This window comes from Piliocolobus tephrosceles, chromosome 15, assembly GCF_002776525.5.
Source record: "Piliocolobus tephrosceles isolate RC106 chromosome 15, ASM277652v3, whole genome shotgun sequence".
In the NCBI taxonomy this organism is placed as follows: domain Eukaryota; kingdom Metazoa; phylum Chordata; class Mammalia; order Primates; family Cercopithecidae; genus Piliocolobus; species Piliocolobus tephrosceles.
In genome coordinates this window covers 25,428,783-25,456,351 of record NC_045448.1, presented here as the reverse complement: position 1 = coordinate 25,456,351, position 27,569 = coordinate 25,428,783, and the positions used below count along the sequence as shown (strand labels likewise).

Here is a 27,569-nt window from a genome sequence, read left to right as displayed (position 1 = left end):
GGCCTGTGTGACAACTGCAGCCTCATAGGACTTTAAAAGCCTGGCTGCCATGGAGTTAGTAAACTTGTGGGATGTGAGGAACACAGAAGGTGGAGGTTGCAGTGAGTCGAGATCGCACCACTGCACCCCAGCCTGGGTGACAAAGCAAGACCCTGTCTCAAAAAAAAAAAAAAAAAAAAGAAGAAGAAAGAGAGAGAGAGAAAGAGAAAATCCTGATTTTAATTTAAAAGGGTTGCCTGCTTTTATTGATGTTCAGTATGCTAGCATTTAATTCTCTCGTAAAATAGCTGTAAGCAGTTAGTCAAATGGACAATCAAGCCACATGGTCTGGGATACTCATAAATTAAAATACATCACACAATAAATTTTCATGCCACAGAGAGTTCTTTCATTCTACTGCTTCAGGAAACTATTAGGTACTTTATCTTCTGTCTGAAGTGATAATTTAAAGAAGCATACATAAGAAGTGACATCGTTGTTAATTCATTCAACAAAAATCTTAATCCTTTTTTGGAATAAGGCAGGGTTAAAATTAATTTTTTGTTTATTTAATAAAAATCTGCTGAGTTCCTAAGTGTCATATTAGGTATTTGGCATATTGTGATGACTAGACTCAATCCCTGTCACCAAGGAGTACCAAGGTCCCTCCTTCTTTGTTTTTTGTTTTTTGTCTGAGACGGAGTCTCATTATGTTGCCCAGGCTGGGGTGCAGTGGCACAATCTTTGCAACCTCCGCCTCCCGGACTCAAGTGAGTCTCCTGCCTCCTGCTTCAGCCTCCTGAGTAGTTGGGATTACAGGCACCCACCACCACAACCGGCTAATTTTTGCATTTTTAGTAGACAGGTTTCACCATGTTGGCCAGGCTGGTCTCGAACTCCTGAGCTCAGGTGATCCACCCACCTTGGCCTCCCAAAGTGCTGGGATTACAGGCATGAGCCACCCTTTATTCTTTTTAATGACGTGATGTAGACTGACACTTAGGCATTCATATTTCTCTACGTATCTTTCCTTTATACCTTTTTACCTGATTAATGAGTATTAATTAATTACTAGCCTCAAAAAAAACCTTTCTGTTTAATCTAGAAGTGTTTATATGTTGGTGTTTCTAATCCATGTTCTACTTCATTTTCCATTTGTCTGATACTGCTTTTGAAACTCATTTACCAGGCCAGGTGCAGTGGCTCATGCCTGTAATCCCAACACTTTGGGAGGCCGAGGCAGGTGGATCACCTGAGGTCAAGACCAGCCTGGCCTACATGATGAAACCCCACCTCTACTAAAAATACAAAAATTAGCCAGATGTGGCGGTGCACGCCTATAATCCCAGGTACTCGGGAGGCTGAGGCAGGGGAATCACTTGAACCCAGGAGGCGGAGGTCACGGTGAGCCAAGATAATGCCATTGTACTCCAACCTGGGTGACACAGTGAGACTCCATCTCAAAAAAAAAAGAAAAAAGAAACTCATTTACCAGATGAATTCTGCAGTTTTGAATTTCAACCTCATTTGCAAATGTTTATCTAGTTTGAGTGCAAATTTTTTTTTTTTTTTTTTTTTTTTTGAGCCGGAGGCTCGCTCTGTCACCCAGGCTGGAGTGCAGTGGCACGATCTTGGCTCACTGCAAGCTCCGCCTCCTGGGTTCATGCCATTCTCCTGCCTCAGCCTCCCGAGTAGCTAGTACCACAGGCGCCCGCCACCATGCCCGGCTAATTTTTTTGTATTTTTAGTAGAGATGGAGTTTCACCGTGTTAGCCAGGATGGTCTCGATCTCCTGACCTCTTGATCTGCCCACCTTGGCCTCCCAAAGTACTGGGATTACAGGTGTGAGACACCGCGCCCCGCCAAGTGTAAGTTTTTATATAAATGACTATAGTGGCTATGCCATTGCTTTGGCCACCTTGCCAGACCTCGTTCGTGTGGAAGAGACTCACGTGTTATCAGGTGACATAAGCAGTTCTAAGTTTACACTTTATAATTAAGGTATTATTACCCCCTTTTAAATCAACGTTGGCTCTATCCCTTGTCATCAGTCAATATTTAGTGACCCCAGCTGACTAGTTGATAACACAGAGGTTCTCAGACCTGGGATCTGACCTGCTTACTGTGTTGACAGAGCCTTTAAAGGCTTTATCTGAATAAATTTTGTGAGTTTAAATTATACAACACTATCCTAAATAACACTTTGCCAAAGTCCACTCTCTCCCCAATACCAGGCCACATGGAAGGCCTATAAGTCCTGGAAGCACTGCCCTGCCCACTGTCCCCAGCCTCACCTGATATATGTCTACTGCAAATTATGATTTCTCTTCTGACAAACTTAAATTGCAATCACCAGATGTCCAAGTATGAAACATTGCTTTCTGAAATTTCCGTATTCTGTTTAGCCACTGCAGTGTTCTCTTGAATACCAAACCTGGAGAATACTGTGGAAGTAGAGAGATGTCTTAGAAACAGTTCTAAGAAATTCATACTGGTCTTCTGACCTCGGATACAATTTCAGCCTGTTAGGAATGCCCCATCCCTCCCCAACCATCGCACTTTCCACTTCAACACGGTGCCAGCAATGAAAACACATTTTATAATTGTTTGATAACTGTCCTATGACTGTTTGCCTTGCCTCATGAATATAAGAAAAGTGTCCTGCCCGAAAGGGAAGTCTGGCAAGGAAGAGAGCTTGCTTCCTAACTGCGAAGCAGGTGCAAAAACAGAAGTGCTCTGCCTCCTTCACACTGCCAGAGCTGGTGCTCAGCACTCTGAGCCTGGGCTCCTGTGAGTTTGGCTTTGGTCAGGCATCCAGCGTCTGGCTTTGATTGTGAAGAGCACCTTCCTGTGCTGAGTTGGGAGTCTCCTTAAGAGATTTCTCAGTGCCCATTTATTTCTAGTCCCTGTCTCTCCCTTGCAGTAATAAAAATTATGTTCTCCAAGTGTTCACTCACCCTCTCCCTTTCATAATTCCTTTGCTTTACTGAGGTATTTCTCACCGTTGCACCCAGGTCTGTAGACTGCGTGGGAGCAGGAGCACTTACCCATTCCTAAGACTTCCTGGGCACATACATGTTCAGTAAAGACTGGCTGCATGAATTGGTCCAATTTAAATAGAGCCATTGCACAGCTTTTAGATTTACTAGGCCAAAGAGCTGAGGCTCCCTGACCACAGTGACCCATGGTGAGGCACAGAAAGAGGAAGTGGAAGAAACCCATTAAAAGACAGAGTAGATGAGTAGCAAAGAACTGAAGAAAGAGAAACTTGAAAGTATTCTCTTTATCCTTTTTCCTACCGTGTCTGACAGTGCATCCATTTGGGCAGTCAGCTGATAGCCAGCAAGTGCCTGCTCTATGTTCCATCACCATACGGTTCTAAAAGACAGAGACCGGCCAGGTGCAGTGGCTCACGCCTGTAATCCTAACACTTTGGGAGGTCAAGGTAGGCGGATCACTTGAGGTCAGGAGTTCGAGACCAGCCTGACCAACCTGGTGAACCCCATCTCTACTAAAAATACAAAATTAGCTGGGCTTGGTGGCACATGCCTGTAATCCCAGCTACTCAGGAGGCTGAGTCAGGAGAATTGTTTGAACCCAGAGGTGGAGGTTGCAGTGAACCCATATTGCACCATTGCACTCCATCCTGGACAACAAGAGCGAAACTCTGTCTTAGATAGATAGATAGATAGATAGATAGATAGATAGATAGATAGATTGATTGATTTAGATGACAGAGACCATTTCTTTATGTTTCCAGTGCTTTCTGCACAAGAAGTACTAAATAAACTTGTATTGAATTAATGAAAAACTGAGGTCAAGAATTCTTTTTTGAATGACCTTTCAGGGTCTCCAAACAGTTTCTAGTTTATTGGGGGAAGTGGGTGTGTATGGAACTCACTGAAAAAAAAAAAAAAAAAGACTGTGCCTGAAAGCAGGTAGATGGGGGTACAGTTCCAACATGTTTAGTGTGGAGAGGGGACCAAATAAGAAAAGAACCTGTCGTGGGCAGACTGCTAGTTGGGAAGTGATGAGAGCAGTGGGTCTCAGACTTGTATGCACCAGAATCAGAGACAAGGTTGAATGCATTGCCGTGCCCCACCCCTAGAGCTTCGGTTTGGTGGGGATAGGGTGAGGCACGAAGTTTACATCTCTGACAAGTTCCCAGGTGATGCCGATGCTACTGGTCTGTGTTCCATGCATCGAAAACCACTTGCCTGGATAAATGTACCTAAACACATGTGAATATCCTGAATGATGAAATAGAATTACTATTGGAATTTCTTTTTTTTTTTTTTTTTTTTTTGAGACGGAGTCTCGCTCTGTCGCCCAGGCTGGAGTGCAGTGGCGCGATCTCGGCTCACTGCAAGCTCTGCCTCCCGGGTTTTACACCATTCTCCTGGCTCAGCCTCCCGAGTAGCTGGGACTACAGGCGCCCGCCATCTCGCCCGGCTAGTTTTTTGTATTTTTTAATAGAGACGGGGTTTCACCGTGTAGGCCAGGATGGTCTCGATCTCCTGACCTCGTGATCCACCCGTCTCGGCCTCCCAAAGTGCTGGGATTACAGGCTTGAGCCACCGCGCCCGGCCTAGAATTTCAAGTCATGGTTGCCCTTCCTCTTTCAGATTCCCCTAAACAGCTATGTGAACCGTAAGCAGGTGAGGCCCTCTAGGCCTGTTTCATCTACAGTAAGAACGTTGACGAGGTGGTTTCTAGGGTTCTTTCCTTCTAGCTCTAGGAGTTAGCATTGAATCACTCACCCGGCCGAGGCCTGCTGCTTGCTTCGTCCTCTGATGCTCCTGTGGGGGACGGGGCCTTTGATCTCAGCACCCATGGGCCTGGCCTGGTTTGCCTGATTTTTCTATCATTTCTTCCCAATGTTTGTGGTGATGGGCATTAATTTCTCTCCTTTTTCCTCTGCCTTTTTTTTTTATCTTCAACACTCCAGGAGGAAGAGCAAAAGCAGGCAGTAAGTGAACTTCAGAATTTCCCGCTGGACTCTCACTCTTGTTGCACGTTCTTTCTTTACTCATGTAAATGTTTCTCCTCTTCTCCCGGCACATCATCTCTGAAGAGGGTTTTACGTGTAAAACTCCCAGTGGGTCTCCCCATGGTGTTGTAAAATGGTCTAAAAGTTCAAAGCATGTTTACCCGGTAGAGCATGTTCTTACTTAAAACCAGAGCTTGTAAGTACCCATCTGTTGTGAGCATTGAAGTGTGCATGATTAGCCAGGCTACCATTGCATTTTCCTGCCTTTCATTCTCTGTTGTTTTGTGTCTGGAGTGATTTTAATTCCTTGAAACAACTTTTGGGGTGCTGGGGTGACCTCATGTCATGAATGAATGTGCATGAAAATGAGGACTTATTTTGCTAACTATAGATGTTGTGCAGTCTTGACTAGGCTTCTGGATGCTGGGGCTGTGCCAGCCTTCTTAACAAAATTACTGACAACGACTGAGGCACTGACTCCACTTGCAGTGATTTCCTGTTCAGAACCTACTCCAGAGGGAGCTCAGGTTTTTCTGAGCTGTGTGGCTGCTGCATGGTGTTTGGGGGAGGTTTATGTTTGTTTTTGTTTTTCCTGATAGCCACTGACCCACACAAGAAAGTCAATTGCAGACTTATCTACAATATTAACACCATATGTTTATATAACATAGTAAGGTTTCAAAGCATACATTTTTTAAGCTGAAGCTGAGTTTTTGTTTACCTTGGAGCTTTTTATCCTTCGGGAGAGAAACATAAAACGTTTAATTTAAAAAATTTGCCTTTTTTTTTGAGACGGAGCCTCGCTCTGTCGCCCAGGCCAGAGTGCAGTGGCATGATGTCGGCTCACTGCACCATCTGCCTCCCCAGTTCAAGTGATTCTCCCGCCTCAGCCTCCTGAGTAGCTGGGACTTAGGCGCACACCACCACACCCAGCTAATTTTTGTATTTTTAGTAGAGACGGGGTTTCACCATATTGGCCAGGCTGGTCTCGAACTTCTGACCTCATGAGCCACCCGCCTCGGCCTCCCAAAGTGCTGGGATTACAGGCATGAGCCACCATGCCCAGCCTACCCGTTTTTTTTTTTTTAAAAAACACAAATGTATACATGTTTTAGGTTAGGAATATAAAACATTATACTTATAATTTCTAGCTAGGAGAGCAATGGGACCATAGAGTAAAGAGAAAGGAAAGAAGAAATAGGTAGTAAGGGGAGGAGGCGAGAAGAGGGTACAGAGGAGGCAGACTGTCAGAAAGGGAGAAAGAAGATGGTGCATGGCATCAAGAGTGGCCGACAACCCAGAAATCTGATGGCTTTCATGGAACCAAAGTGCACTTGTTTAGGTTTTTGCTAGTTTTGGTTCTGCTGTTTTCTTCTTTCACATAGAGTTTATTGCTTCCATCTCTGGTGCTTCTGCATCAGTAGGTACGTTTATATGGGCAAAGCAGAACAGGATGGAAATCAAGCCCAGCCATTACATGCTGCTTCCAGGAAGTGACACACATCACTTCCTCTCCATTTCATTGGCCAGAGCAAGTCACATGACCACACTTCACCTCAAGGGGGCTGGGAAGTCTAATCCTCCAGTTTGTCCAGAAGTCCCAGAGAAGCAGATGTTGGAAATACCTCCCCCAAGTAGACGAATGAGTGAGAGTGTTGGAGGAAGAGGAAGAGGAAGGAGACTACTTATCCTTCCAGCTCCTGATAGTCTCATCCCCTTGGTATGAAGTATTCCCTTCCTAGTGATCCAGGGTGTCACTTCACCTGTTGTTGCTGACCACTAGCGTCCCCTCCTTCTCTTCAGCCCTCCATACCCCAGAGATGCACTTTGCAGCTGCAGCTACTTGCTGCAAATCTACTTCCAGCAGTCTGCCAGACTAGCACAGCATCTCCTGATCTCTCTCTGCGTGCATCTGCTCCAAGTGAGCACAGACTGGAAACACCCTACACCTCACCTGAAAACTCTTTCAGAAGAGGGCAGGCATTGTGGATATTGATCTTAGTGGTAGCAGCAGAGCTTCCAGTGGACATTTCATTTAAAAAATTTTTAATCCAAGAAACAGGAATTGCCACTGCTGTGATATTAGTTCTCAGGTCAATTTAAAGCTAGTCTTCACTATAAATATTTGCTGAATGATAACCAGTATTAACCAATTTTATAAGATTTTGACTTATAGTCTGTATGTATTAATAATTGCATTAATTATAAGGGACATAACTAGTTCACGTACCTATAGCAGTTATTTTGCTGAAGGCACTCCCAGATAGATCCATTCAGGAGACTAAATTATAGCTCAGAAATATCCTTTATAAAAAGGAATCTGAGCCGGGCACGGTGGCTCACACCTGTAATCCCAACACTTTGGGAGGCCGAGGCAGGTGGATCATGAGGTCAGGAAATCAAGACCATCCTGGCTAACATGGTGAAACCCTCTCTCTACTAAAAATAGAAAAAATTAGCCGGACGTAGTGGTGCGCCTGTAGTCCCAACTACTCAGGAGGCTGAGGCAGGAGAATGGCATGAACCTGGGAGGCAGAGGTTGCAGTGAGCTGAGATTGCGCCACTGCACTCCAGCCTGGGCAACAGAGCGAGACTCTGTGTCAAAAAAAAAAAAAAAAAAGGAATCCGATTTCCCAAGAAAGCAAATAAAAAAAATAATTTTTTAAAAAAGGAATCTGAAAAAATGTTATGTTACCAAAAAAAAAAAAACCAAGCTGATTAGTATTATTATTAATATTGTTATTTCTGTCTAAAGAAAATACACTGATATGTAGCATAAAAATCACCTTATGTTTTAAAGATAATAATCTATAAAATTCAGGATATCTATAGTTATTTGCACCATTTGAAAATATTTTGAACATTTCTTAGTAAAAGTCCAGTGCTTACAGTCAGAAATATGGTTGTAGGATTCATCAGCATGTTACAGAGGGGACACTGGGGTCACCACAGACTGATTAGGTCCCTACTGGCAATGGTGTTTATGACCATTGGTGCACTTGAGCTGTGGGCCACTCCGGTCTCGATCAAACAATATCCCAATCCTAGTCTGGAAAGAGTTCAGATGTACAAGTTCTCTCTAGGAACATTTTAGGGTTCCATTTTTCCTAGTGACTCAGTGCACCATAAAATTTCACTGTTGGATCTCTAACACCACATTCACTGAGCTATCCAAGGAATTGGATTCTGTTTATTCATGAAGGATGTGTTTCCTGCAACATTCGTGTGATCTCTCCTATTAGAAGTTAATTATCTAATAATGATCATCTGGCTTAAAGACTGTAACTTTATATACATTTTATAGAACATTTTATATAATGATCATCAGACTTAAAGACTGTAACTTTAGACAGTGAAAGTTATGTAAGGATAGGAAGCTCCTTCAGGGTGGCCTTGGCCCAGCTTAGGTAGTGGTGCAGTGGTCCAAACGGTAATATACCTGGCACTTTGAAAATAATGTAATTAGTGGAATATTGGGGAATTGGCTAAGAGAACACTGCCACTCTTGGGACCTTTCCTTTTTCTTCAGTGAGTTTGGCTATCACGTGGGATCTTACCATCATGTCCTGTCTATTTTCCAAGACCCAGACAAATACCCAGCTACAGCTGTACCAAAGAGAGCAGGTTTGGCCTGGCTCCAGGAAGCCCCCATTTCTGATCACAGCTCTACCAAATATGCCTCAAAGGAAGGGCACTCAATGTTTAGTTAGCAATGGTCGACCCACAAGGGCTCACATAAACCTCATGAATACTAACTTTGTAAGTTTAAGAGAAAGTCTTTCAAAAAAACAAACCTATGCAACAATAAAAAGAAACCTCCTCTTTGTCCATTAAAGAAATTGTTGGTGAACCTCTTGATGTCAGCATGCCTCATGGGTCACGTTCCCGTCTTAGCCTTTGGATATAGTCTCACTGGGAAGCGATTCAGATTCACATGCTTCTGCAATCTTCTGGGCTCCCTGGCTCTTAATCCTCTGAAATAGAAGCCTGAGTCTACTTCCCAAAAGGCAAAGGATTGCCATTCATTTATTTATTTAGCAATGTTTTACTATATATGTTCAAGGCAGTGATCCTGGCCTTTTGGAGGATAAAAAGAGAAATCGTACTCAAATACCACCATCAAAGAGTCTGAAAGTTATTTCGTGGTTGACATGATACCCTAAATGCAGAAACACAAGCCGGGTCAGTGGTATCCTGGGCCTCAGGCACCACTGTGGCCCTCCTAAGTTGGCAAACTATACAGACGTCTGTTGGTAAGTGAGGATTGCTGTGCTATACATAGGACTCTCCCACAAACTTTTAGCCTGGTCGCAGTCCTAGGATAGGTGCATAGACTGTCTGCCAGTGTTAGCTCCCTCCCACACATGGCCTCGCGAGAGTTGGCAGGGTGTATTCATCCATCGGCCTTGGCACCTGTACTCACCGTAGGGACCTGGCAGTTTGTTGTTATTTTTTTTCCAAAAAGAGGAGATATTACCATTAAAAAAACTTGTTTTGGTTTTTTTTTTTTTTTTTTTTTTTCTTTTTTTTTTTTTTGAGACAGAGTTTCGCTCTTGTTGCCTAGTCTGGAGTACAATGGCATGATCTCAACTCATTGCAACCTCCGCCTCCTGGGTTCAAGTGATTCTTCTGCGTCAGCCTACCTAGTAGCTGGGACTGCAGGTGCACGCCACCACACCCGGCTAATCTTTGTATTTTTAGTAGAGATGGGGTTTCGCCATGTTGGCCAGGCTGGTCTCAAACTCCTGACCTCAGGTGATCTGCCCGCCTCGGCCTCCCAAAGTGCTGGGATTACAGCCATGAGCCACTGCACCCAGCCATGGTTTTTCTTTATGATTAAGTATAAGTTTATTTGAGCCCAAAGCTTGAGGATGGCCCCCCAGGAGCAAAGATTCAAATATACATTCTGATTAGCAGCAGTTATAGTGAGTTTAAAAAAAAAAAAAATGAAAAGGCAGTTCCTAAGTTGTTTACCAAGAACTTACATTAAAGTAACCTAAGCAGGGCACATGTTCTCAGAATCTCCTAAGGTTGTGTCACAGGCCAGATAAGTTTTTTAAAAATAATAGCATAAGCTATTGATTATGTATACTTTGTTCTTTTTATCACAGATTCCAGGAACATGAAACTAATGAGTGAAGCAGCTAGTCAGGAACAAAATGCCTTTAAACCATTGCCCCTCTGACATGGCAGGGTGGCGTGTCTGAAGCCCCATACCTGTGTCTCTCGGGACCTGATAAATTTTGAATACCTCATATAATTCAGACTTCCTGGAGTTATTTTTGTTCTCATTTCCCCTCTTTTCATCAGGGTCTTTCTAGGAAAGCATCATAGATGAACAAAAATGGTTTTGGTTCCTTTTATGTTCAGGAACTTAGTCTTGTATAGCCAGAAGGCTCATTCTGAGATAGATGGTCCTGTCTTGCATGGTGGGGATGGGGGATGGGTGTTTGTATTTCACTCCCCCAAAACTCCCTGAGTACCAAACAAGAGTCTGAGGATACAAGGGAAAAGTAGCTTTGGGGTGTATGCCACACCCCCCCCCCAATATTTTTCATCACTCTCATCAGTGTCAGGCTGAGAGATTTCCTTACCTACTTCTTAAATTTCCCTCCTGTACTATATTTCTGTCTTTTCCTCTCCTGACCAGAATGCACACAGCATATGAAAACCATCCTTCAGCGCCTCCAAGAAAATTATCTCCTCAGCCAACTGGAGAAATTCTTCCACTGGAAGAATATTGCATTCCTAGGACACACTGCCTCCCCCAGAATACTACAGACTGAATCTCAACAAAGCATTAACAGAAAAGGATGAAGAAAAAATGACTTGTAGGCTTGGAGCCTAAGAAGAATCTGGGGAAATGATGGGTGTCATTTACTGAACAAGTGAAAATAGAGAATGATCTGGGTTAGGAGGGGATTTTGATCTGATTTTGAACATACTATTATGTCCTATAGCCAGGCAGTCAAGCAGAAAGATCTGCTAGGTATTTGGACATGTGCAACTGAAATTTCAATGGGAAAACAGGGCTAGCAACGTAGACTTGGAACCCTTCAACACAAAATGAGGATTGAAACCATAAACGTGAGCCTTAGGGAAAATGCATAGTAGACAAAAAGAAGAAAGAGGAGGCAGAAGAAGGACCGTCGGTTCTCTTGGAAGCCCAGATAATTGCAACAAGGAGGAAGTTAGTAAGACAGTAAGACAAGAAAGCCCGTGAATTTGACAATAAGGAAGTTACCAGCAACTTGGGAAAGAAAATGTTCAGTAGAGTAGTAAAATGCACCCAGCTCTCAAAAGTGGGCTTTGTCCTGTCCGAACCCCTCAACACCACCTCCTGTCAAATAATGTCACCCCACTGAACGAAGATGTAAATCTTAAATCTGTGAATTACATGTGAATGGACTGCCCTTCCCACTAATCGAGTCTTGTTGGCTAAATCCCATTTCTTTTTCATCTAAACAAGCACGTAACCTTTATGAACCTCATTTTCCTCGTCAGTAAACTTTCAGCTCCACAATTCTTGGATCCTTTCATCATTGTACCAATTGGTATTCTGGAGAAAGGCTATAAACCTAAAAGGGTCTCGAGAGATCTTTTTGGGTCCTGGCCTATAGAAGAATGAATGAATGAATGAGTGAATGAATGAAATCCAGTTGGGTTTATTTCACTGAATTCTCCTTTCCTGACTTTGAAATCCTGTGGCCCTTACTTCATTGTCTGGGTTTTCTTTCAATAACTTCTTCCCCAGGGTTTATTCATGCCAGCCTCCCACCTGCCACTTTTCCAGATACAAGAAAGTATCCTAAGAAAACGTCAGCTGCATCCCTGATGCCCTTCTCCTGTGGCTCACCTGCGTGATTCTTGGCCATGTCTCCAGCAGGACAGGTTTCTCTGGCATTCTTCCTCTCTGCTGTGCCTCACCCCAGCCTCTTCTCTCAGCATGGGATTGTCTCCATAACCCTTCACTCTGAGAGCATCTGGAGGCATTTCGTCAAATCATGAAGCTGTACCAGTCTCTAGGGTAACAGGTTTTATAGCTGACCCTCAGGTTGGTTCTGATGTTCCATAGTAATGGTAATGCTAAGGTTTGAAGCGTCCTTTACGGAAAAGAATGTCTGCTTAGTTTCAGCTAAAAGATGAATGTTATAACAAGTACCGTAGACTCTTTACACTTTTCTCCATTTACTCTTAATCATAGTTTGGCAGTATGCATTTGGAGCTGCAATATAGATGCCCTGATGTTTAAAAAAAGAAAAGTAGAAGGCTGTTTTATAAAATTACAGGCAATGCAGTTAACTGTAGCTGAAGTGGTACTGTTTTTTTTTTGTTTGTTTGTTTGTTTTTTTGAGGCAGAGTCTCGCTCTTGTTGCCCAGGCTGGAGTGCAATGGCACGATCTCGGCTCACTGCAGCCTCCACCTCCCAGGTTCAAGTGATTCTCCTGCCTCAGCCTCCCAAGTAGCTGGAATTACAGGCATGTACCACCACACCTGGATACTTTTTTTGTATTTTTAGTAGAGACAGGTTTCTCCATGTTGGTCAAACTGGTCTTGAACTTCTGACCTCAGGTAATCTGCCCGCCTCTGCCTCCCAAAGTGCTGGGATTGCAGGTGTGAGCCACTGCGCCCAGCCAGTGTCAAACTCTTGACTTCAAGTGATCCACCTGCCTCAGCCTCCCAGAGTGTTGCTACTGTGCCCGGCCAAGTGGTACTTTGTTAATTTTTTTTTTTTAATTTCAATAGCTTTTGGGGTACAAGTGGTTTTTGGTTACATGGATGAGTTATTTAGTGGTGAATTCTGAGATTTTGGTGCACCTGTCACCCAACTAGTGTACATTGCACGCAATACGTAGTTTTTTATCCTTCACCCCGCTCCTAACCTCTCCCTTCTGAGTCTCCATAGTCCATTATATCACTCTGTGTTTTTGCATACTCATAGCTTAGCTCCTACTTATAAGTGAGAGCATACAGCATCTGGTTTTCCATTCCTGAGCTACCCTACTTAGAACAGTAGCCTCCAGGTCCATTCAGGTTGCTGCAAAAGATAATCCATTCCTTTTTATGGCTGAGTAGTATTCCATGGTGTTTATATACCACGTTTTCTTTATCCACTCATTGGTCGATGGGCCCTTAGGTTGGTTCTGTATTTTTGCAATTGTGAATTGGGCTGCAATAAACATATGTGTGCATGTGTCTTTTTCATATGATGACTTCTTTTCCTTTGGGTAGATACCCAGTAGTGGGACGGCTAGATCAAATAGTAGGTCTACTTTTAGTTCCTCAAAAAATCTCCATCCTGTTTTCCATAGTGGTTGTGCTAATTTACATTCCCACCAGCAGCTTATGAGCATTCCCTTTTCACCACATCCATGCCAACATATACTGTTTTTGGACATTTCAATAATGACCATTCTTGCAGGAGTAAGGTGGTAATCTCATTGGGGTTTTGATTTGCATTTCCCTCGGGTTAGTGATGTTGAGCATTTTTTCATATGTTTGTTGGCCATTTGTGTATCTTCTTTTGAGAAATGTCATGTCATTTGCTGAAGTGGTACTTTTATTATAGTAAGAATCCATGCCAGCTCACCACTGCTCTGCACAGATGACTAACCATAAACCCTTCAGTTCTTTTATTATTATGTATTATTAAGTGTATATACAATTCTCTGTTAATTGCTTTCACATTGCAAATTTCAACTCCAATTTTTAACCTGCTCAGACCTCAGAAAATCACGAGAGATTCTAGGAGACTCTCAGATCTGTAGCCACCCCAGGACATCCCAATGTGCAGAAGATACGGCAGTCTATTCTTGGGTCCCTTAAAGGTCTAACTAACCTGAGGCTGCTGGCTGCCTGCCCTTCTTTCCACAGCAGCTCTCCACCCAGGAAAATAGCCCTGGGCAGACCATTCTCTGTAGGACCTCATGACTAAGTCGCCCTCAGCCATCCTTCTCATTCTCAGCACTAGTGACATTTGGGGCCAGATAACTCTGTTTTTGCAAGTAGTTGTCATATGTGTTGTAGAAAAACATGTGTTTTTTTTTTGGTAGAGATGGGATTTCATTATGTTGGCCAATGTTGGCCAAGCTAGCCTTGAAGTCTTGAACTCTTTTTTTTTTTTTTTTTGAGACAGAGTTTCACTCCTGTTGTCCAGCCTGGAGTGCAATGGCACGATCTCGGCTCACCACAACCTCTGCCTCCCAGGTTCAACCAATTCTCCTGCCTCAGCCTCCCAAGCAGCTGGAATTACAGGCATGCTCCACCACACCTGGCTAATTTTTTTTTTTTTTTTTTTTGTATTTTTAGTAGAGACAGGGTTTCTCCATGTTGGTCAGGCTGTTAAGGATGTTTAGCAGCATCCTTAACTTTACCCACTAAGCACCAGTAGTAGCCTCTACTCTCAGGCCCCTAGCAAGTAAAATTGCCCCCTTGTTAACTGGAAGCCCTGCTCCGAGTCCAGAGAACCTTTCTCTGTGATACCAGTATGAGCCTCCATGGCATTCTCAGAACCCCTTATTCTGAAGTTTGGCTATGGGAAGGGTGGGACCCTACAGATCCCTCTTCTGCACGTATTTCCTGCTTCTGTTGATGCTGTTATCAGCACTGCCGTATCCCTGCCAGCCATCGCTAGCCTCCTGCTCTTCCCTCTCAGTTGCCAACTTCTAGTCCATTTTTTCTCCCACAAGTTGCTGTCCCTCTTTCTATTCCTGTACCTCATTCCAGCCTCCATTATCTATCACCTAGTTTTGGAAAAGCCTCTTTATTGATAGAACCCTATTTCCAGTCTCTCGTTTCTCAGTTCCTCCCTGCCATTGCCCAGAGCTCGATTCCTGAGCACAGACTAGACTGGCCACATCCCTCCCCTCCTTAGAAACCTTCACCGGCTTCTCTTGCCTTTGCCTGTAGCAGGAGTCAGCAGGCGTTTTCTTAAAAGATTAGATAGTAAATATTTCAGGCTTTCCAGGCCAAACCAGATATTATGTAGGTACTATATAACCATTTAAAATGTAACTATTAAAAAATGTAAAAATCATTCTTGGCTCGTAGTCTGTTAAAAAAAGAAAAAAAGACAACAACAACAAAACAAAAAGCAAAACTGATGGTGAAAAAAAGTAGAACATTTTATTTATTTATTTATTTATTTATTTATTTGAGATGGTGTCTTCCTCTGTCGCCCAGGCTGGAGTGCAGTGGCGCAATCTCGGCTCTCTGCAACCTCCGCTTTCCAGTTCAAGTGATTCTCCTGCCTCAGCCTCCCGAGTAACTGGGATTACAGGCGCCCACAGCCACACCCAGCTAATTTTTGTATTTTCAGTAGAGAGGGGGTTTCACCATGTTGGTCAGGCTGGTCTTGAACTCCTGACCTCAAGTGATCTGCCTGCCTTAGCCTCCCAAAGTGCCGGGATTACAGGTGTGAGCCACTGCACCCAGCCAGAACATTTTATTTTGAATGGTGGTTAGTTGGGCCAAGCATGGTAGCTCATGCCTGTAATCCCAGCACTTTGAGAAGCCGAGGCAGATGGATCACTTGAGCCCAGGCATTTGAAATCAGCCTGGGCAACATGGCAAAATTTCATCTCTCCAAAAATACAGTAATTAGCCAGGCATGATGTCACCTACTCGGGAGGCTGAGTTGGGAGGATCACTTGAGCCCAGGAGGTCGAGGCTGTGGTGAGCCATGATCTTGCCACTGCACTCCAGCCTGAGTACACTCCAGACAGAGCAAATCTCTGTGTCAAAAAATAACAAATAAAAAAAAAATAATGGTGGCAAGTTGGATTTTCCACGGGTTATATAGTTTTCCTATCTGTGGCCTATTATTTTTTAGTTTTTGAGAGAGTTTCACTCTTGTCACCCAGGCTGGAGTGCAATGGCACCATCTCGACTCGCTGCAACCTCTGCCTCCTGGGTTCTAGCAGTTCTCCTGCCTCAGCCTCCCAAGTAGCTGGGATTACAGTCACGTGCCACCATGCCTGGCTAATTTTTGTATTTTTAGTAAAGACGGGCTTTCACCATGCTGGCCAGGCTGGTCTTGAACTCCTGACCTCAGGTGATCCACCCACCTCAGCCCCCCAAAGTGTTGGGATTACAGGTGTGACGCACCGTGCCCAGCCCTTATCTGTGGTCTGTTAAATAAACTCTGCAGCTGCTCATTTATGGCTCTGGCTGCTCACCGTCACCACTTCTCCTTTACTTCTGCTCTCCTGCTACAGGTCTTCCCTGTTCCTCACGCTCCAGCCTCACCTCTCCAGCCCGGTGCCCTCGGTCATGTACTGTCCCCTGCCTGGTTTGCCCTTCCCAAGCCTCTTCTGCCCATTGCAGTTGTACCCCTCGAGATACTCTCAGCTGCCACCTCTTCTACCAAACTTAACCCTGTTCCATAACATCAGGCCAGGCTGCTTTTCCTCTGTTCCTCTGCTGTGGCCCCTATTTCATCCTGTTTGGTGTGCTGGTTGCATACGTACCTGACTCCCTCGGGATAGGCCTGCTGAGAGTGGAGACATTGCCTCAGCTGCATAGCCCCTACCCCTGGTACCTTTCAAAGTAGAAGAATAACAGGTATCACTCTATGGACCAAGTGTGTGCAGTGTTTCATGTTCATCCTCACCAACCTGTGAGGGTAGGTATTGTTATTCCCACTATACATATGAAGGACTGTAGGTGCAGAGAGGTTAGGTAATTGCTCAAGATCACACAGCTAGTAAATGGCAGCCGGAATCCAAACTAGGTTCATCGAGGCTGGGCACAGCAGCACACGCCTGTAATCCCAGCTATGAGGGAGGCTGAGGTGGGAGGATCACTTGAGGCCAGGAGTTTAAGACCAACCTGGGCAACATAGCAAGACCCCATCTCAAAAAGAAAAAAAAAACAAAAACAAAAACTAGGTTTATCCAATTGCGAAGCCTGGACTCTAACCACTATATTAACAAAGTGCAGAACTTAACAAAGTGCAGCATGTCCTTGTTGAATAAAGGTGCCGTACCTCACCACACAAGTTTGGCTTACCTATAAGTAACATTTACATTAGACTCATTGAATTTTAAAACCCACTGATAGGTCCCAGCTGCCTTCCTACTAGTAGATTTAGCTAGTAGAATAAGGACCGCATCCTCCTGAGAACCTAACCTAGCCTAGTTTTTGTTTCTAGTATGCAATCTGAGTGTTTGGCATTCATCGTATAGGTATTTTTCTCTTGATTGGTGAGGTCTCTCATTATTCTGCAGAGAACTGGCTTTGAAATCTTGCAGTGAAGACTAGTGGGATACAGGTCAGGCGCAGTGGCTCACGCCTGTAATCCCAACACTTTAGGAGGCCAAGGCAGGTGGATCACTTGAGGTCAGGAGTTCGAGACCACCCTGGCCACCATGGCAAAACCCCATCTCTACTAAAGATACAAAAATTGGCTGGGTGTGGTGCCGGGCACCCGTAATCCCAGCTATTCGGGAGGCTGGGGCACAAGAATTGCTTGAACCCAGGAGGCGGAGGTTGCAGTGAGCCGAGATCGCACCACTGCACTGCAGCCTGGGTGACAGAGTGAGACTCTTGTCTTGGGAAAAAAAAAAAAAAAAAAGACTAGTGGGATACTATTTTCAAATAGGGCTAGGCAAACTGGGAGAAACAGAAAGGAGGTAATTCTAGTCTTGGAATTTATGAGTGTCTCTATCTAAAAGTTTACATTCCAACTTTCTTTTTATCTACAGGTTTATCTTGAGTTTTAATAGGTTGTTCTTTGTCCCAGAAATTTAATACACCTTCTTCCTTCTACTAAGAAAGATAATTGTACACCTTGCCCTCACTCTTTAATTCTTAGCATAAGCTTTTTCTTCTATATAATTTAGTGTGACTTGAATAGGGACAGAATCATGAAGATTGAGAACCGTAACCTTCTGCCGTTGGCAACACCGTGATCACAAATCATCCAGCAGTCCTAGAATAGCTGCTTCCTGTCTTATCGCAGCTTGCCTCACCAGCCATCACAGTGAGGGACAGGTTATACGTGAGCCCTGAGGTTCCTGACGTGATGTGGAAGCAAACAGGTGTCACCCCTCTGCAGAGAGACCCCATGGCAGACTTTCTGGTGGCCTCATCCTTCCAACAGACACATGATAGGTAAATGTGTTAACGGTGGTAAGACAGACTTTATAGAACTCTTTAGCCCCTCTCTCCAGTGTCTAGAAGCCAAGTTCATCTTTAAAAGACTCCACTTCCATGCTGACCAGGGGCGTTGAAAAAAATAGAAAATAAAAATAAATAAAAGGCTCCACAGCACTTAAACTTGCAGGTGGGCGCCTCTGCTAAGCAGGGAAGGTGTCCAGGCACATTCACTGCCTGCTTCCTTGCTCATGGCCATTTGGTTGCCTCTCTCCTTCACCCTCATTCTCCATTCTCTGAGCGCTTCCATTGCCAGTCCTAACTCCCGATAGTCTTAACTCTTGTCATGTGAGGCAATTATTTCCAACTCTCACAGCAGGACAGACAGTGCAGCATCAGATAGCCCCATCACCTCTCCCTCATTTCACTTCCGCTTTGATGAGATATCTGCATCTTCCCAGCACAGTCTTCACCAGTACCAGCTCAAAATAGCTATGTAGGGTTTTTAACTTTTTCTTGAAGAAAAAAAATGTACAAAGGCTATTCTCTACATATCCCGGTTCTCTATACATCACGGTTGCCTAAATTTCAGACTTGCAGCAACTCTCTCCCATCATTGTTTTTTGTTTCTCTGAGAGGGCCTCTGAAAATCGGCAGCAAAGAGGCCACTTTGTTTAATTTAAATACACTGCAGCAAAATGAAGGTAATTGTCCACACAGGCCATCTGCTACCTGGCAGGTGTCCATGAGTCAGGGAGATAGAAATGGAGACTAAAGTGTCTTCCATTCTGTTACCATGATAACAGCTTAGCTCCAAGTTTTAGTTGCGTGTGCGTGTGGAGGGGGATGCAGTTATGAATGCTCTGCAGAGGGCATTAACTCTTAAAGTCAGGCTTTTTGCCACAAGGCTCTCTGGCCTTGTTTACCTGACTATAATGTGTACCAGGTGGATTAAAAATTCTTCCCTGTTCCATGAGGAAAAAGAAAGAAGGGAAGTCCTATTTTTGGAGCCCCTACTATGTGCCAGGCATCCTGCTGGGGCCACCCAAGCATGGCCAAGAACAGTGCAGTATCATTTTCCTACTAAAGACAGTGCCTTTCTCTCTGTGCAGCTGGTCTCCTGGCCAGTTCTCTCTGCCACAGCATGTGAGTCCCTGCCTCTGTGCTCAGATGCAGAGTTGGTGAAGGATCCCCGTGTCCTCAGGGCACCTTCTCTGGCATTTTCTGTACCTGTTTTGTCTCCAATATGAGATTGGTTTTATAGATAAGAGATTTTCATAATCCCTGTATTCTTCTTTCTCACATTTCCTTGCTGGGAATGAAATTGACTATCCCCTGGAAAATCATGGTTAGGGTCAGTCGTCAGAAGTCTTGACTGATCCGTGTTCCTTTTGGTGTCAGAAACATTGTGCTGTGATCCTAATATGCTTACTTTTCTCCTAGCAGTTTGAGGCAATTAGCAGACCCAGGGACCAGTCCTAGCCTATCTACTGATTTTGTGTGTGACCTTGTGACCGCTCTTGACCTCAGCCTTCTCAAATGAAAAATGAATGTTGGACTAAAACAAGCTAGTTTGCTGGGGTAATGAACCCTCTGAATTTGTAATTTCTGAACACTTTTCTTGGAACATGACGCAGTTTTCTCGGGTTCTCAGGGTCTTTGCTGATTTGAAAATGAAGAGCCAGCAGTCTAGAGAGCTTATCAGATTGTAATGTTTCACTGGCTCTACATTTGCAACAGAATTGTTTCCAACTGTTATACAAGGGACCTCTTTATTAAGAGAACCTGAGTCACAGGGCATTTATTGTGTGTAGTTATTGGTTAGACACATGATTGGCCTGTACTGGACTCAAGCCTTTGTTACAGCTTGTACTACAACAAGATTCCACTGTCCTTGTATCAGGAAACCTTAAAACACTGAGTAGCACATTGCAGAGCTTCCCTTGCTTCTCCAGGTGAATTGCCCTCTCCTGGCAGCTGAAACCCAGAGGCACAAGAGTCTTTTGTTCCTGTCATTGGACAGCACATCCCCATCCTTCAAGCCACCTGACTAGTTCCTCTACCTTTGCAGATTTCTAGGTGTTTCTCAGGTTTCCCGTATTCTCAGGGTGCCAACTGTGATGCCCCCCCCCAAGTCTCCCACTGTGCCGCGTATTATCTAGACTGGTTCGCACTGAGCGAGTGTTCGGCAGTCTCCATGGAGAAGAGCCCGCCTCTCTGAACATAAAGCCCATCTGTGCTTTTGAGACGAGGTGCATTTGCACAAGGCGGTGCTTCTTCTTGATTTTTAGTGTGTTCTGTCTGGCCTGTGCCTATCAAGTAAACAGAATGAACAAACTCCAGCCAGATTCAGAGGTGATTGTCAGCACGTCAGGAATGTTGCTGTGCACAGAAGGCTTCTCAGACTGCATGTGCGCCACACACTCTAGTTTGTGCTTATTTAGTTAGAAGGACCTTATTTCAAACTCGTTCCTGAGATAGTTCCATCTTCTACAGAGTAGCCTTCTCCCTACACCTCCTCATCAGCATCATCTGCACGAGGCCTCAGTGGCCAGCAGCTATGGTACTGACTCCACTCGTGAGAAAGGAAAATTAGAAGCAGAATATGCCATGACATGACCGAGATGCTGCTAGGACCCCAGAAGAGCATTCCTCACGGACAGAATGGTCAGAACTGAAGCAGAGTGTTGGTTCTTGCCATGTCTGAGATGAGGTTAACTTAGCGAAGATCAGAGGTCACAGAACTTTATATCTGAAAAATACAGTTTTTATCCAGTTGAGTTCCCTCAGTTTACAAATAAGACTGAGCCCCAGAAAACTTAAAATGCATGTGCTACAGAATCAAAAGAAGAGCCCAAATCTCCCGAAATCTCACTCTGTGCCCTTTTCACTGAAGTACGCTGCCTCCTCAGTGCCCACCTGGGATGTGGTAAGAGCCAGAGAGCCTGCAGCTTTCCCTGTTCTTCAGGGTCAATGAGTTTGCAGCTGAGAAATGCCTTTAGGCCCCGGTCATGACTGACAAAGTGAAGAGGTGAGTCTTCTGGTGTCAGGACAGGCTGATGTACTCAGGGCCCTCTGCACATTCCCAAATCAGAGAAGTTTTTTTCTCGATTGCATATCCCTGCCTCCCATCTCATCTGGAGGCCTCTTTCCTGGGCTCTTTGGCTTGTTCCTCTGAGGGCCTCTGGTTCTGGTCTCGCATATGTCAGAATTCATCCACCCACTCTCTGTTCATCAGATGTCATCATATGGAATTGATCTAATAACGTATTTTTAAAAATTAACCTTAGCATATGAGTTAGCTGTTGCTGTACAACAACGTACCCCAAAACGTAGCTGCTTGGGAGAACACATGTTTACTAATAAATAACAAGTATGGATTACCTCACGGCAACCCAGCTGCCATCTTCCCGGACCCCTCAGTTCAGTGTCTAGCACAAGGCTGCCATCAAGGCGTTGTCACCTCAAGGCCCAGCAGCATGTGGCTCTTGGCAGGACTCAGATCCTCATGTTTCCTTGGACTCAGGGCCGCAGTTTGGTGCTGGCTGATGGCTGAAAGCCACCATCGGTCCTGCCACAGGGCCCATTCCCAGGGCAGCTCACAGAATGGCAGCTGCCTTCACCAGGACAAGGAAGCAGGAGAGAGTGAGAGCAAGGAAGAGAGTCAGAGTCTTCTATAACCTCTCCTTGGAAGTGATATCCCACTTGTCTGATTCATTAGCAGCGAGTCAGTAGGCCCAGCCCACATCGAAGGGGAGGAGACTACACCCGGATATGAATGCAGGGGAGGGTCACTTGGGGCCATGTCAGAGGTCTGGTGACCACATTTGCTTATCTAGTTAAAGTATCTCACATAAAGACTCACTGGTTGGCTGGGCCCAGCACTCCTGTAATCCCAGCACTTTGAGAGGCCGAGGTGGGCAGATCACATGAGGACAGGAGTTCAAGACCAGCCTGGCCAACACAGCAAAACTCTGTCTCTACTAAAAATACAAAAAATTAGCCAGATGTGGTAGTTTACGTCTGTAATCCCAGCTACTCAGGAGGGTGAGGCACGAGAATTGCTTGAACCCAGGAGGCGGAGGTTGCAGTGAGCCGAGATCACACCACTGCACTCCAGCGTGGGAGACAGAGCAAGATCCTGTCTCAAAAAAAAAAAAGGCTCAGTGGCTCACACCTGTAATCTCAGCACTTTGAGAGGCCAAGGCGGGTGGATCATGAGGCCAAGAGATTGAGACCATACTGGCCAACATGGTGAAACCCCATCTCTACTAAAAATATAAAAATTAGCTGGGCGTGGTGGTGCACGCCTGTAGTCCCAGCTACTCAAGAGACTGAGGCAGGAGAATCATTTGAACCTGGGAGGTGGAGGTTGCAGTGAGCCGAGATCATGCCACCACACTCCAGCCTGGTGACAGAGTGAGACTCCGTCTCAAAAAAGAAAAGATTCACTGACGACTGATAGATGTATTACTCCCTGGAGATTACTACCTGCTCTAGCCCTTTTCCTGTTCTTTTCCACTTTTCATGACAGAAGAAAAAGGGCCAAAAATGTGATGCCCTTCATTGTCATTTGACAAGTGTTTATTAACAATTTACCAGTGCTAAGCACAGGGATTCAGAGGATGGAATTTAAGAAGCGAGGTAGTGCTGTGATGGAGACACACAAGGTTCCGTGGGAGCATCTCAGGAAGACATTGTCTCATCCGAGAGGAGATGGCAGTGAGATTGATGCCCAGGGGACCAGCTGGAGCCGGTCAGACAGCATGGGGAAGAGTAGCACTCCCAGCAGAGAGAATGGCAAGAGATGTTGTCCCATGGGACAAATGATGTTGTCCCATCAACAGAGTCAAGTGTGGACAGGCCCACACTTTTGCTTTTTTGTCAAAACCATCAAGGAGCAGAGTTGGTTGACATCCCTTGCATGATGTATACCTCATCCAAGATCAGCTTCAGTCTCCGGGCTTCCTGAACCCTCAGCCTCAGGCCTGGCAAAAGCCCGTGCATATTGGTGGGCTATCACTTCTGCCTCTGACCCACCCAGGATTGCAAACTGGTATTACCCTACCTAAACCAGAATTCACGGAGGGCCCTGACAGCTCTTTTCTGGCTTCATTTTCATCCAGTATGATCCTAATGCCAAGGACTGGGGCATAAGACCCATGGAGAAATAACACCTGCCCAGAAGTCGTAGCTTTTCTCTTTCAACTGCTCTGAACAAACACAACTTCTAGAATCTGGTTTTTATCTTCCTCAGAAGGCATGTCCTGGGTGATGATACCAGGAAGAGGGTCTGATTATTTCCAGGCTGATGGTGGGCAGGAGGTTTCACTTCCAGATGCTAGAGCTTTAGACACATATGGCTGGCTACCCTGCCTACCCCTCTTGTCTCATCCCCTATCATCATTTCAATATCAAAGTATTTGCAAAGGTTCAGTGTCATTCTGTTACGAAGCAGCCTGGATGTTAACCTGGGTCCTGTGACTCTGAAGTGCGGTCCTCAGGCCATGGTACCGGGCCCAGATCATACAGAGGGAGATTCCTGAGTCCTTGCCATATGTTTAATGCTGGCTTGGCCGTCTGTCTTACAGTGAAGTGTGTTAGCATTTCAGAGGTCATGCTTCTTCTTTTTTTTTTTTTTTTGAGATGGAGTCTCACTCTCTCGCCCAGGCTAGAGGGCAGCGGCAGCATTTCGGCTCACTGCAAACTCCACCTCCTGGGTTCAAGTGATTCTCCTGCATCAGCTTCCCGAGTAGCTGGGATTACAGGCATGCACCACCACGCCCAGCTAATTTTTGTATTTTTAGTAGAGACAGGGTTTCGCCATGTTGGCCAGGCTGGTCTCGAACTCCTGACCTCAGGTGATGCACCCACATCGGCCTTCCAAAGTGCTGGGATTACAGGCATGAGCCACTGGGCCCGGCCCATTCTTTTTCTTTAAGTGGATTTAATTTCTATCTTGTGTTCCCACTCTGTCTGAATTGGTCACTTAATCTAGGCTTTTCCAGGCAAACTCTGAAACTAGCCCTCAGAGATTCTTATCCCACTTCCTGTGCCCTGAGATTTGCCTATTCTGGACATTTTATATAAATAGAATCATACAATATGTGGTCTTCTCTGACTGGCTTCTTGCATGTGGCATAATGTTTTCTTTTTTTTTTTTCTTTTCTTTTTTTTGAGACGGAGTGGAGTCTCTTTCTGTTGCCCAGGCTGGAGTGCAGTGGCTTAATCTCAGCTCACTGCAACCTCTGCCTCCCAGATTCAAGCAATTCTTCTCCCTTGGCCTCTCGAATTAATGGACATTTGAGTGGTTTTGACTTTTTGTCTATGTCGAATAACGCTGCTATGAACATTTGGGTTCAGATTTTTGTGTGGATATGTTTTCATGTCTCATGGCTATATATACCTATGAATGGAATTGCTGCCAGTCTGTCCAAAGGAGCTGCACCGTTTTACTTTGTAGGGGTTGGGGGCGGGGTGTGACATTTGATCTTTATTCCATAGATGGCTTAAAGAAATTAAGTTACCTAAAATCTCAAGACAAATTTATCCCTTTTAACTTATATTCAATTCAGAAATTGTTGAGATTTTCCTAGAATCGCAGTCTACAAATACATGACAGTGAAGGATTGGAAGGTGGTAATAGGAAAAGTAGCGGGGGAGACAAAACAGTGCTCAGATCGAGGTTTTAATGTTAGGAAAAAAGAACATTAACGATACTGCAGAATGATCACAAGAGCTATCCCTAGCACCAGTCTTTTTTTTTTTTTTTTTTTTAAGTTCCTTTTTAAAAATTTCAATAGGTTTTGGGGGAACACAGGGGCGGGGTTTGGTTACATGGATAAGTTCTCTAGTGATTTCTGAGATTTTGGTGCACCCATCACCCACGCAGTGTATACTGTACCCAATGTGTAGTCTTTTATCCCTCACCCCCCTGCCACCCTTTCCCTCAAGTCCCAAAAGTCCAGTGTATCATTCTTTTTTTTTTTTTTTTGCCTGAGACAGGGTCCTACTCTGTCACCCAGATTAGAGTGCAGTGACACAATCTCAGCTCACTGCAACCTCCACCTCCTGGGTTCAAGTGATTCTCCTGCCTCAGCCTTGCAAGTAGCTGGGATTACAGACATGAACCACCACATCTGGCTAATTTTTGTATTTTTAGTAGAGATGAGGGTTCACTATGTTGGCCAGGCTGGTCTCGAACTCCTGTCCTCAAGTGATCCGCGCATCTTGGCCTCGCAAAGTGCTGGGATTGCAGACCAGTGTATCATTCGTACGCCTTTGCATTCTCATAGCTTAGCTCCCACTTGTGGATAAGAACATACAATGTTTGGTTTTCCACTCCTGAGTCACTTCACTTAGAATAATGGTCTCCAGTTCCGTCCAGGTTGCTATGAATGCCATTGTTTTGTTCCTTTTTATGACTGAGTGGTATTCCATGGTATGCATTTACCACATTTTCTTTATCCACACATTGATTGATGGGCATTTGGGCTGGTTCCGTATTTTTGCAATTATGAATCATCCTAGCACCAGTCTTCAAGAAGGAGGGAGGGAATATTTAATTAGGGCTTCTTATATATAATTCTGGGCTACATTTTTTAAACCTACACTGTCTATTAATCCTTTTATAATATTCCATACTATGTAAGAGAAAAGAAAGATTCAGTTGGATTAATTTATTTACTCAAAGAAAATGCTGAAATAAGAATGCAAATTCCATCTCTAGTGCTTTCTTCACAACATAAATTTTTATCTGGCTTCCTTGCTCACTGGAAGTACCTTTATCAATTACGTGAGAAATACCTACAAATCAGTTGCAATGATTTATTCATGTATTAATTTGTTTAATCATGATTTTGTCACATAGATTTTGAATATTTGCTATTGCTAGAAACTCTGATGCTGATGTGGTTAGAGAGATGTATATAAATATTTAAATATACATAAATACAGATTTATGTATATTTATATTTACGTATATATCATGATATATTTATGTGTATTTATATATTTGTAAATATGTATAATGTGATTTATATATTTATGTATACATATTATGTGATACATAAACTTTTTACAATTTTTAAGTTTTTTTATTTCAATAGGTTTTTGGGGAACAGGTAGTATTTGGTTACATGCAAAAGTTTGTTAGTGGTGATTTCTGAGATTTTGGTGCACCCATCATCCAAGCAGTGTACATCGTACCCAGTGTGTAGTCTTTTATCCCTTGCCACACTCCACCCTTTCCCCGAGTCCCCAAAGTCCAGTGTATCATTCTTAGGCCTTTGTGTCCTCATAGCTTAGCTCCCACATATGAGTGAGAATGTACAATGTTTGATTTTCCATTCCTGAGTTACTTCACTTAGAAAAACAGTCTCCAGTTCCATCCAGGTTGTTGTGAATGCCATTATTTCATTCCTTTTTATGGCTAAGTAGTATTCCATGGTGTATATATCCCATTTTCTTTACCCACTCATTGACTGATGGGCATTTGAGCTGGTTCCATATTTTTGCAATTGCAAATTGTGCTGCTATAAACATGTGTATGCAAGTATCTTTTTTGTATAATGACTTACTTCCCTGTGGGTAGATACCTAGTAATGGGATTGCTGGATCAAACAGTAGATCTACTTTTAGTTATTTAAGGAATCACCACACTGTTTTTCATAGTAGTTGTACTAGTTTACATTCCCACCAACAGTATGAAAGTGTTCCTTTTTCACTGCATCCACACCAACATCTATTATCTTTTGAGTTTTTTTATTGCCATTGTTGTAAGAGTGAGGTGGTACTGCATTGTAATTTTGATTTGCATTTCCCTGATAATTAGTAACTGGAGCACTTTTCCATATACCTGTTGGCCATTTGTATATCATCTTTTGAGAATTTTCTATTCATGTCCTTAGTCCACTTTTCTATAGAATTGTTTTTTTCTTGCTGATTTGTTTTCTTTGTAGATTCTGGATATTAGTCCTGTGTCAGATGTATAGTTTGTGAAGATTTTCTCCCACTCTGTGGGTTGTTTGTTAACTCTGCTGATTATTTCTTTTGCTGTGCAGAAGCTATTTAGTTTAGTTAAGTCCCATCTATTTATTATCTTTGTCGCATTTGCTTTTGGGTTCTTGGTCATGACGTCTTTGCCTAAGCCATTGTCTAGAAGGGTTTTTCTGATGTTATCTTCTAGTATCTTTGTGGTTTCAGATTTAAGTCTTTGATCCATCCTGAGTTGATTTTTTTTATAAGGTGAGAGATGAGGATCCAGTTTCATTCTTCTACGTGTCTTGCCAATTATCTCAGCATCATTTGTTAAGCAGTGTGTCATTTCCCCGTTTTTTGTTTTTGTTTGCTTTGTCAAAGATCAATTGGGTGTAAGTATTTGGCTTTATTTCTGGGTTCCCTATTGTGTTCCATTGGATGTGCCTATTTTTATACCAGTACCATGCTGTTTTGGTGACTGAGGCCTTATAGTATAGTTTGAAGTTAAGTAATGTGATGCCTCCAG

General features: G+C 43.9%; 1 protein-coding gene across 11 annotated transcripts in view; it reads left to right on the top strand.

Annotated features, from left to right (window-relative positions):
- The window catches only part of DTNB (dystrobrevin beta), a 301,137-nt gene that overhangs the window by 257,010 nt on the left and 16,558 nt on the right, over positions 1 to 27,569 (top strand). For 5 of the 11 annotated variants that reach the window (XM_023230081.2, XM_023230085.1, XM_023230079.1 and 2 more), the window contains one exon: positions 4,928 to 4,948. The exons of 5 other annotated variants lie outside the window; for them this stretch is intronic. In XM_023230081.2, the coding sequence (XP_023085849.1) occupies positions 4,928 to 4,948 (21 nt within the window). Of the gene's footprint in view, positions 1 to 4,927; positions 4,949 to 10,619; positions 11,811 to 27,569 lie in introns of those variants that run through there. One more of the 11 variants, XM_023230087.1, reaches the window with a different exon arrangement.